Source organism: Phacochoerus africanus, chromosome 1 (genome assembly GCF_016906955.1).
Source record: "Phacochoerus africanus isolate WHEZ1 chromosome 1, ROS_Pafr_v1, whole genome shotgun sequence".
NCBI lineage: Eukaryota > Metazoa > Chordata > Mammalia > Artiodactyla > Suidae > Phacochoerus > Phacochoerus africanus.
The window spans coordinates 161,029,196-161,041,407 of record NC_062544.1 but is presented as its reverse complement, the minus strand read 5'-3'; the positions used below and the strand labels follow the sequence as shown (position 1 = coordinate 161,041,407).

The 12,212-nt window shown below is 49.3% G+C and overlaps 1 protein-coding gene across 1 annotated transcript in view; it reads right to left on the bottom strand.

Moving 5' to 3' along the window:
- The window catches only part of CLSTN2 (calsyntenin 2), a 654,299-nt gene extending 642,846 nt beyond the window's left edge, over positions 1-11,453 (bottom strand). Inside the window, exon 1 of the mRNA XM_047783473.1 lies at positions 11,170-11,453. Within this exon, the coding sequence (XP_047639429.1) occupies positions 11,170-11,275 (106 nt within the window). The 5' untranslated portion in view covers positions 11,276-11,453. The remainder of the gene's footprint in view (positions 1-11,169) is intronic.
- Positions 11,454-12,212: the final 759 nt, after the last annotated feature.

Below are 12,212 nucleotides of genomic sequence, written 5' to 3'. Positions count from 1 at the left end.
TGGCCTGAGCGTCAGGCAGAAGTGTCTCTGGCTAAGAGACGTGTTAAGTGTTTCCTGACAGTATGAGAGAGCCTGAGAACCTTCCCGTATTCTCAAGCTACAGAAGTCCACGATAAACTGTACTGCTGCAGAGAAAATCATAAATAATGCATCTTAAGACCAGGACTTCAATATTTTTGAAGGGTTTCATTTCTCCTCCCTTCCAACTTTGATATATGTACTTACTTAACAAGGGTCTGGGGAGGGTTAATTGAATTAATATATGTAAAGTGCTTGGAGTTTGAAGAGAATACGCAATATAAATGGAAGTGTCACTAAAAAGGTTAATCTAATTTACATCTAACACTTTCAGTTCATGGTGTTAATGAACTATATCCTTTTAGAGAGTGATTAATTTATCGAAATGTGATTATTTTTCCTAATGCTATATATGGGTCAGCTTCTCCTATTACCCAATCTAACTTTATAGGAGAATTCAGCATTTTATAAATTAAAATAATAAATCAAATACCCCCTTAATGGTTATATTTCATTAATTACAAGGAGACATGCATTAGATTAACATTTATCTGTTTTAATTAATTTGCTGCAATGCAGTTATCCATGCAAATTGGAAAACGACACATCAACGTGACATAATATTAACAGTTTTGACTGGTTCTTCCCTGAAAATTTATGGGCCTGCAACTGCTGCATCTCTCACATAACCATGGTGACCACCCGCCATGCACCATATGCAGACTGCACATCAAAGAACTGGGAAGGGCCTTAATGCTACATTCAGACTTCTCCTGAAAGTATCATTAATTAATTAAATTGGAAAGACAGTATAAACATGGGTTTTGTTGTGGGGAGGGGGGGTTGTTTGCAGGGGAAGGGGTTGAGTCCTATAGTCTCAAAACAAATTGCTTAAATCGGATCACCTTATTTTCTTAGGCACTTTATGCTTCCAAGGGGTGTTCAGAGCTCTTTGCACATGGATACTCAGAACTTTCCTGAGTACAGAACACAGGTGCCGTCGTGTCCTTTCTGCACTGGGAAAAGCAGATCCCAGACGGCTGAGTGATGTGCCCGGAGCCTCACACTGACCATTGGATTCAAGTCACATGACCTAGAGACCATAGCTTTCCTTCCTCCTCCACAGTGATTTCCTTGTCAGGCTTCTTTAAAAACTGCAGGTTGGCTTAATTGTATCATACAACAGATATCATGGAAATGCAAAGTGGCAGAAGTCACCAAAATGATGTGGAGGGTTGTTTTTTTTTTTTTAATTGGGAACATTTAAGTCAAAATTCAGCCAATTTAGCACGTTAGGACCAATAAGAGTGGCATTTAGAGCCTTTTTCAGTGAGAATTCCAAGGGCATCTGTTGGACCCGACTCCCTCACACATCTTGGTGTGGTTAAGTCCTCCTGACTCTTCTGCAGAACTGAGGGTTTGCAACCTTTACAAAGTCCTGAGGGACTCACAGCCAGCGTGCTGGCATCACCCTAGCATCTGGTCACTCCCTCAACACTCAGCATTCACCCTGGACCTCAGACACTGCTGGGCACTAGCCACACAAAGGTGACTAGGACGCCTCCCCCTCACGGGGCTCACAGTCTGCCTGGGTAGTCAGGGGCAATAGGCACTTTGATGTGGGAAATTAGAGGTGGTAAAATAAAGAGGGACTAGGCTCCCCACGCAGGAGCAGCCTTGCAACCATACGAAGAAACTAGGAATTCCCTGGGGAACTGTTGGCAGTTGAAAGGGGCACTTCTTAACCTTGGCTTGGCTTTAGAAATGCCTGAGAGCTTTCAATTGAATCGCAGGTCCTAGCCTAGAACAATGACATCAGCATCTCTGCAGGTGCGTTCTAGGCAACCCTGTTATTTTAAAACTCTCAGGTGGTTCCACTGTGCATCCAGGGTGGCGAATCACAGACACAATGGAGAAGAGGGTGGCCACTGAAACTAGACTCTATCTATTCAAATCCCAGCTCTGCTGCTTTACTAGTTGAGTGAGCTGGGTAAGTAGCTCAACCTTCCTGGCCTCAGTTTCCTCACCTGTAAAACGGGGACTGTAAAAGTGATTGAGTGGCTGAAGGACTGAATTAATATAGTATTAATACCTATAACGCACTCAGAACAGTGCCTGGTACACAGTAAGCTTTTGAAAGATGACAGCATTTACTCTCTGGAAATTGGTGGAAAGTTCACTGAGAGAAGAGGAGGTCAGATGAGAAGTGAAAGGGAGAAACCATCAGGGGACACTTATTTGAGGCTGTAGAGTTTAGATCTATCTTGAGAGGCCTGGGGTTTGTCACCAGGAGTGAGGCTCACTGTTCTAAGAAGGTAATGGGGCCCCTGTACACTCTGATGTTGGGTTGCAAGAGCAAAGGCAGAAGTTCTCTGTAGATACTTGGTGTCCAGGCCTTTGCTCTATCAACGTCTGAGCTCCTAGAAGGGGTGACCATAGGGATGGGAAAGGTGGAACATGGGGGAAGGGCTGGTTTTCTCCAGGAGGGGAACCAGTGGCCTGTTCCATCTCCTATCCCCACAGCACCCCCAGAGCAATGAGAATGAAATGCAGTATGAGAAGAGGACTTCAGGTGGTAGAGCCCCAGGAGCACTGGCAGCAACAGCAACAGGCAGTGCCTGTTCTGAGGATTAGAAAACCACTAAGAAGTGGGAGAAATGGGCTTTGGGTGCTATCGTCTAAGACATCATCTGGCTCCCTGGTACTGGGTTACAACCTAGTGGCAGCAAAGATTCCGCTGTCCGTAGAAGTAGCAAGTCAGCAGGGAAGTCAAGAAGTCATGCTATTTAGACAATGAGCATCACAATGAGCATTTTTTTAAAAACAGGCCCAGGAGGAGTTCCCATCATGGCTCAGCAGAAACAATCTGACTAGCACCTATGAGCACACAGGTTCGATCCCTGGCCTTGCTCAGTGGGTTAAGGATCCAGCGTTGCCGTGAGCTGTGGAATAGGTTGCCAATGCAGCTGTGGCTGTGGTGCAGGCCAGCAGCTACAGCTCCAATTCAACCCCTGGCCTGGGAACCTCCATATGCTGCAGGTGCAGCCCTAAAAAGACAAAAAAAAATAGGCCCAGTCAATGCCATTTATTATACATGTTGAATAGCCTTTGAAACCCAAGGGCTCCCGCATGAGGTTTCCTACTTTTTCTTTTTTGCATCAAACAGGTTCTTCCCAGAACCTGCTTACCAGGTTTACTTGAGGCAATCCCAAGAGTGTTAATGCCATTCTCAAAACCCTGGGATAGTAGGGTGGACAGTGAAGGGTGGAATTCATGACGATTGGGATGGAATGTCTTACAGGCCTGGTAGGACCCATCCTGGCAGCTGTGTTGTGGATGGGATGAGGTGGGGGGCGCTTTCATTCCCAAGAGATGCTGAATAAGGCAGTAGCAATGGGAATGGAGGGGAGTGGGAAGGCTCTAGGTCTTTAGGGGCAGAATCAACTAAGCATGAAAAGGATGGGGTGTGACAGAAGAGGAGAGCTAAGGAAGCTGGAGAACGCCGAGGCTCCAGCCTGGGTGAGTATGCAGATGTTGCACCTTTCATCCATACACAGGCCACAGAGCAAGCAGCAGAGCAGCAGATTCCAAGAAGGAAGATGAGAGGCTGGGTGGGCACACATGATACCATCCAGAGGTACCCCAGAGCATCCTAGAGGGGACAGACATTGAGCGAACCTTGGAGGGGGGGCTCAAGACAAGCTAGGAGAAGAGTTAGTCACAGTCCTCTTGAGAGGCCTGAAGTAAGCACAGGGTACTGAGCTGAAGACAAAGCAAGGTCCTGAGAAAATACTGGAAACAAGTGTCTGTTCTGATGATTAGAAAACCACTGAGAAGCAGAAGTGGCCCATGGGTGACCTGATCCAAGACATCACCCGGCCCCCTGGTGCTGTGTTACAACCAAGTGTGAGTAGTCTGACCCCTCAGTCTGATTCCCGGCTCTGCTGCTATGTGCCTCTGTCGTGCTTATTTACCAACCTGTAAAATGGGTATCTGTGGAAAAGACAACTGACATATACACAATGCTGCCAGGGCATCAGAAGAAAAGGTAGCCTAAGAGCAGTCAGGTACCTGCTGCTCCATCTATGCCATCTCTCACCTCAACACCTTCACCTTTCAGCATCCTCTCCTCATCGTCCCAGGGTCCAGGCTTCAAGTACATCCAATACACTTGAAAGCGTTTGTGGTAGCTTTTCTTAACCCTGCCTGTTTAAAAAACAAAACAAAACAAACAAACAAACAAACAAACAAAAAGTAGACAAAAGAGAGCCATGGGTAGCCCAAATGAGCAACTGCTGGGAGGTGGTTCTGGTGCAGGAGACCCCTCTAATGGACCATGCAATGCAGACAGCTGCCTTCTCTGCTTGAGCCCAGGCATGATGGGGGGGGGGGGTGAGAAAGGCTTCTAGCTTCCAGGGGCTTGAAGAGAGAGACCACGTTCACTCCTGATGGATAAGGGAATCGGAAAGTGGGGCTTCCAAAGAAACCGGTGCTTTCAGCAGTTTGGGAGTGAAACCCAAATGTTCTCGGATAATGAGATGCCTTCCAGGGCAGAGCCTCTCTGGCCCTGCTCAGACCCTTCCTCAAGCAGACACCACATCCCTCTGCTAGGCAAGCCTGGGTGATGAGGGAAATTCACGTCTGCCACACTACTGTGGGTTCAAATCTCAGTTCCACCATCTCTGTGAGCCCTCAGCCAAGTTTACTTCCCTTCTCTGTGCCTCAGTTTCCTTCTCTGGAAAGACAGGATAATCATTCTACCTACTCCAGAGGGCTGGGGTTAAGATCAAACCAGAGGACCCATGTTAAGTTCTTAAAATAGTGCATGGCACACAGTATGAATTCAATAAACATTCCCTCATTTATTAGCTCTGTCATATGTATGCAGAAATATATCTGTCTGGGGCTGGGCTCCCTCCTCATTCCTGCCAGTGCACCAGGCATGGGCATTCTTGCCTTGTATCTACCTGCCCTGCCCCCCTCCTATCTGCTTAACAGACGCCTACTCACCCATTGAGGCCCCTTTCATTTCCTCCATAAATCTTTCCTGGCTTCTCCCATCCTTGCTAGTTTCTTCCTTTCCTATAAACTTTTTTTTTTTTTGGGGGGGGGGGGTCTTTCATGCACAGTCTACCCTTTTCCTAGAAGCTACCAAGTTCTCTAATAGTTTGGGTCATGTGTGACCTTTGCCTTAGACAGAGTATGAGTTCTTTGGTATCTGAAATCTGTTTTATCTTTTCATTCCCCTCACAGAGAATAATGGGAGACAGAGAAATAGCTCTTGGCTGATACGGCTAAAAACGGGGCCTGCTGCATGTCTGGGTTGGCCTCACTTTGACCCCAGGCATCCTCCTCCAGCCACTGCCCCCTCCTGCCTCCCGCCTGTTGCCCCACCCCCCAAAATCTGACGGCATGATGGGTGTGGATGAATGTTTGTGTGTGTCCTCCAAAAATTCACATGTTGAAAAGCTACCTCCCCAAAGTGATGGTTTTAGGAAGCGGAGCCTTTGGGACACCCTCTCCTTACAACCCAAATCCCAGCACATAAGGATTAGAAGAGGTCATAAGGGTGGAGCCCTCATGAACAGGATCAGCGCCCTTATGAGAGCTGTGGGAGAGCTGGCTTCTTCTCTGCATTCCACACATAAGGACACAACAAGAAGTCAGTCAGCAGTCTGCAACCCCGAAGAAAACTCTCGCCAGACCCCAACCATGCTGGCACCCTGATCTTGGACTTCCATCTCTCAAAACTGCAGAAATCCATTTTTGCTGTTTATAGGCTACCCCGTCTGGGCCATGTTTGTTACAGCAGCCCCAGCTGATTCAAATGGCAAACTTCTGTCCTATTCAGTGCCAGTGTCTTCAGCTCAGCATGCTTTTCCAGCTCAGATGGTCCTCTCACGGTCCATCTGTAAATCCACCATTCTAGTGGAACCATTTTCACAGGGTCCATTAGTGGCGGGCTAGATAATAAATAACAAAATAATGACCTGTTTCAAGCTGTCACTTGGTTATCACAGCTTTAGTTCCCCCTTTCCACCTAAACATGTATCATTACAGAGGTTGTCAATATATTAAACAAGCGAAAAATGCTTCTCTGCTTCCTGGGACAGTGGGGCTGGAAGGAAAGTTCTCACTGGACAGGGGACTTCTTACAACTCAAATCACACCAATAAAGCTCTTGCTCCCAATACCAGAACCCACACCTTGGACACTAGCACAGGGAGATATTTATTTAGATAACTGCCGATTTCTTCCTCATAGCTGGCCCTGCATTAAGTGCCAGGGCTTTTGAGATGAATAAGACAGGGGTCCAGGCTCAAAGGCATTCAAAGACTAGTGAAAGAATGTTTTCACGATTCAAGTCAAATGTCTCTCCCTGTGTGTATGTATTTATATATGATTATATCCATACAGATGCACATATGGAGACAGAGACAGAACAGACTTGACCAGAAGGAATGTATGAACAAAGCATGAGCTGCCAAGAGGTCAGTCAGAAAGGAAGAATGTCACCAAATTTCAGATGCTAAAACCCAGTGTTTAAATGATCAGTAATCACTACATGTCGAGTGCTATTTACATGCCATGAACTGGGCTAAGTGATCTCTAAAGGCCCTCCTGACAACCATCTGGCAAGGTAGATCTTTGTATCCCCATTTTATAGATAAAGAAACTGAGACTCAAGAGGGATTAACTAATTTTCCCAAGACTATATAACTAGGAAGCAGTAGGGCCAGGACTGGAATCTAGGTTTCTCTGGTTACTAAACCCAAATTTTACTTCCTATTGGACAGGAGGAAACTGCCAAAATATCTATGTCATGAAACAACAGCATCACAACTGCGAACAGGTAGATTCACAAAGCCAGTCACTACTGACTGCTCAGCTCACATCGGAGGTCAGGCAGCAGGGTGGTCCTGGAGATGCTGGAGAATTAGGATGAGGTTCCAGCCCTCAGGGCTCATGGGGAGGTGCCAGAGCCAGACAAGGAGCACAGGTGCGCCAGCAGGAGAGCCACAGCCTGGGGACCAGCCTGGGGAACCAATCGAGGAAGGCCATGTCCACACCTGTCTGGAGTCACAGAAGGAATCAGGCTGAGGAAGGTAATCGATCAGCCTGAAGACATAGTCCAAAGGGTCCGGGGCAAAAACGAGTATATCCTGGTCCAGGAACCACAGGTGCTTCAAGAGAAGTGCAGGTCAGAGTGCACCCTCTGAGCAGCACTGAGGACTTCCTGTCACTGTGCATCAGTTGTTGGGGAAACAACCGTCACACCCCTAGGAGACACAAGCTACTTTCCCAGAGATGATATAGGACAATTTGCCATGAAAATGCCACACCACTTTTGCCTGCATGGGAGCTTCTGCCTGTGCCTTTTGGAAAACTCTGATGGTTTTCAAATCTGTGAGGGAGAATGAGGCTGCTGCTCGAAGCAAGAACACAGGTTTCCATGGATGAGACTATTCCCCTCACCTCCCAACATGCCCCTGGGAAGGATGGCCCTGGACTCTCCTGTGTGCGGGACCACAGGGCTCCTGGGGATCTCAGAGATGCAGTCAGCTTCCCTGTGGCCACTAGATCTGCCTTTAAAACCAAAGGGGAGAATATCTGGTGAATGGTCGGGGGCACCGGGCACTGTGAAACCTTCTCAGGCTCACCCCAGTGTCCCATCCTCCACTGGTGGTCCTGGCAAGTCACTGACCCTCTCTCAGACTTGGTGTCTTCATCTGTGAAGTAGGCGAGGCTACCAACAGCAGCCCTGCGTGGGTTGTCAAAATGAGAGAGCCCAGGAAAAGGGACCAACACAGTGCCTGCGACACACTAAGGAGAGGTTCCACAAACTGCAACTGCTACAATGACACCACCACTGTTAAAATTCTGCCCTGTCTTCTCGCCCCCTACAACCAAATGCTGCTCTTGCAAGCCCTCTGCCCACCCCACTTTCCTTGTCTGTGTCCCCATCACATAGTAGTATGCTTGGCACAAACTCCACCTGCTGTCATGTTCTTAAAGTTTTCATGTAAAAAATCTTGTCTCTCCAGCCAGATAAAAGCTCTCAAAGCAAGGCACTAGTGAGATGTGAATGGAGTGGGGTGGTCCTCTTATATTTGCTATGAATTCTCCAGAGCACTAAGCCAGGCCCTGGGAACAGAGGTGGGCACTATGTCAGTTGTTTCTGATGGTCTATAGTCAGGTATTGTCCTGAACAACTAATGACTAGATGTTGAGAACTGAAAAAGGTTTGTGTACCAGGTCCTTGAGACATAAGACCACTGATACATCACCAAACTTGGCATAAATCTTAGTATGTTTGTCTAGATTTTATTGTCTTTTCTCTCCTAGATAAGACATCTTTCTCTGCTCCAGAGCCTCCTTGTGTCCACAATGCCTTCTCAGGTTTGCTCATAAAATATGTGCATGGGATCTGGTCTTTTCAAGGCATCCAGGAAGCATCTGTCTTTTTTGAATAGCCAAACTACAGGAGAGTAAAGGGAGGGGGTTATAATAGCTGCCTATTATAACTGGGAATATGTTTGCACTGAAAATACAGCAAGTCTGTAAAAACCTCAAACCGGTTCGCAGAGATTAGCTGCTCGACTCCCTACAGCAAGAAGCAAGAAATACAAAGGTAGCACAAGCTGTGCATCACAAACACGACATCGTACACAGCCAAAGCTGGGAGGACGTGTTTCCAGACAGCTGTCCAGAGGGTGCATTGAAGTCTGCCAGGCAGTTTGATGCCCCACTCCCAATTTTCCTCTACACATGAAAACAGAATTGTATGGAAGAAGAAAGCTATATTTTTTTTGTTCAGTCTTATTTGTATGCCTTCATGACTTTTCCCTTTTTAGTGTCTGTAATAATAACAACATGAACCTTAGAAGTCAGGGCAGTATGCATCATGCAGCAAGTGTACCTTCGGTTTCTCAAATGTTTTTCAGAGATGATGTGAAATTTGGAAATGTAAGATGCACGTGCATTGTAATAAGGAAAGTCAGTCCTATAAACCCTAACTAAAATGTCATAATAAATGTCTCTGTTTTGATCAAATATAACATATTTTTGTCTTATAAAAAATAATGCAGCTAAAGTGCCCTTTGCAGCCCCCCAGTGGTTGAAAAGAGAAAGAAGGAAGAAGGGCGGGGGGGATTCGGAGAGTAACTCTCACTGCACTGGGCCAATCAACTTTTTACACTGCAAAGACCAATGGCCTGTTTTCACCAGGAGATGAATATGTTCTAAGTGGGGAAGATGAAAAGCATAGGTTAAAATGTACAAAATCATTCATATATACATAAATCATTGAGCGCCTAGGGTTTTTTTTGTTTTGTTTTGTTTTGTTTTGTTTTGTTTTTCTCTTTTCAGTCTTTCTCTCCCATCTCTACCAAGCTTTCCATTCTGACCTGGCAACTCAGGCATGCAGAAGCATATCCAGTCTTCTTCCCAAACAGGTTTTTCCTTTCTTCACTTGCTGTGAGCCCCCCTGTTTGTAGACATCTGCTCCTACATATACCATTTGCTCTGCTACAAAGCGAAAACATCTTCCAAAACATATCTTATGCCTATTTAACAAAGTATCTATATTGGGAAAGGAAAGCAAAAAAAAAAAAATTCAATTGTTTTTATTCTTGTTTTCACCAAAACAATGGTCTCTTTGAAAGATCAGTGACTTCACATATTTCTTTACCTTTACCACGTGTGAGACATTTTCATAATCAGTTTTTTGTCTCCCCCTCCCCCATCCCAAGACACTACCGATCAAGTCTGGGATGGGTGGGGATGGGGAATTGCCGAAAAGAAATAGGATGCCTGCTTATAAAACAACGTCACCAAAAAAACCTGAAAGATTACAGGAGAAACAGAAACTCTCCTCAAATGTATCACTTTCAAGTTCGGGAAGAAGCATTCCGCGTGGTCTAAAGGAGATGAGACGGTCTGCTCGCACCTCCCCACCCTCCAAGAGCAATGAAACCTAGTTTATATTCTCTCCTGCGCTATGTGTAAGCTATAGTTCAAAGTCAGCTTGCAAATCAGGTTGTCTCTAATAGAGAGCCTATGTACCGACGCAAACTCCTCTGTTCTCTCAAGATGCTCAGTGGATCACGTTCCTCCCTAGCTGGTTACCTGGCAGATTTGGACACAGCCCTTAAACCAAGCGCACGCCCTCCTAGTCAACAGCGCAGAGAATCAACAAGTCATCACTAAGCTGGACGCTCCAGCCTACAACTACCACTGCCTCTCCTGCGCCCACTGCCGCCCACCTCCCCTTTCCAGTCCACCCCCCGCCCTGTTCCTTTCTTGCCTCTCCCACCAACGTCCAGCAAGCACGTGACCTTCTGTTTCAATCCGCCCTCCAGGCGCCCGCACTCCAGCGCTCCTCCCCGCACTCCCAGGCAGCAGTCAAATTCCGAGACTCGCTAGCCTATAGTCTCCTGACAGCGCCAGGTGTTCACCAGTATCTAGCTTCCTCCCGGGCGGGAGAAGTGAGGAGGTCAAGAACTCCTAGCGAACAGCGTTGGGGGTAGGGAGGTCACCAGATTCCCCGCCTCTGCTCTGGGATGGCGAAGCGGAGTCGGAGAGGCTGTGCGGAGTGTCATATCCCGCACTTCTCCCGGACTCTGCGGCCGACGCTGAAGGCGCGCGTTCCCAAGGGAGGCACGGCAGCCCTAGGGCAGACTGAGGCCAACTATGGAGGCATTCCCTAGAGCCCACAAGTTTCCACCTCAAGCCTGAGCTGGAAAACGAGCTGTGCTCGCTCCTTTGAAGGCGCCGCCGCTGATCTCTCCCTCTGGGCAGGAGCAGACAACTGCCTCCCCGTGCCGCGCCAGCGCCCTTCTCCAGCCATTCTCGGGCCACTACGCTCCAGCCTCAGCACAGACAGCCCCCAAAGTTGTCCAGACTCCCCAGACCTCGCCTTCTCCTTCGTCCCTAGACCCCGCCCAGGTCTTAGGCTGGCGTCTGCAGGTGGAACCTCTCTCGTCCAGGGCTCAGGGCGCTCACTTCGGGGATCCCGGGCGCACGGAGGCCGGGGAAGCTGCGGCAAGGAAGGGTGTGCAAATCTAGTGTAAGCCGGGGTCTCTGCCGGTTGCACCCTCAAGCCCGCCCTGCCTCCCTCCGTGTAGAAGAAGAAACTTCCCCAGCACCCACCTTTAGCCGCGAGAAGACGGCGCTGCCGGCTGCCCCCGCCGCCGCTGCCGCTCCCTACGCCCAGAACCAGCAGGAGCGACACCCAGCACAGCCTCCCAGTCAGCATCCTCGCCGCTGCCGCCTACGAGCTGCCACCGCCGCCTACTGCCGGCGCCCGTTCTCGCCTCCAGGTGTCCGCCGGGCCGCGGGCCGCCTCGCCAAGCCGCTGGGTGCGCTTCGGGAGCCTCCGCGCTCGGCCTCTGGTGCCCGCCGCCGCGCCGTTCCTTCGCCGGCAGCAGCCGCGCTCACTGGCGCGGACCCGAAGCGGCTCCGGCGCTCACCCCGGGACGGCCCGTGACGTCACGGAGAGAGGGAGGTGGCTGCTGAATATTCATGAGACGCGGACACCAGCGGCGGCTGCTGCGCTCGCGGCTCCTTGGTCCCTACCCCCAACTTTCCTCCGCCGTCCTGAGCTCTGGGGCTCCAGTCTTCCCGCCCCAAGCGGGACCCGGCTCCCAGAGGACCCAGGGGGCGGCTGCGGGGAGCCCTCCAGTCCCACGCCCCCGCTCCAGTTCTCAAATAACTGCCTCGAGGGCTGGAGGGCTCCCTCACAAGTGGTCCCCTGAGACCGGAGAGTAGTATGCGGGGGCGCAGGACACGGTGCCCCGCCACGCCCTTGGCGCTGACATCCAAGCGGAGAGGCTGGCAGGCGTTGCTGTGGGTCCTGCCCTTGGCCGGGTCTCTGGACGTTCTATGCCTCCTGGTCTGGGGAGGGCGCCAGGCACACGCTGGAGCTGGAAAGCGCGAGTATCTCTCCGAGTTGCCAAGCTGGGTACGGCACGGAGGCAGGGCATCCACGGCTCTCAGAGTCTGATAGGCCAGATCACAAAAGGCAAACTTGGGGCGCGGGGCCTGCTGAGGCTGCAGAGGGACAGAAACTTCCCCCCAGTATGGTACCCAGGAAAGAAGTTATCACCTTTTTCATTCCACGTATCTTAAGACCAGGCCACCTGATGTCATGCCTTGCAAACTCTCCCTAGTAATTGTCAGTTCCCGGAGTGAAA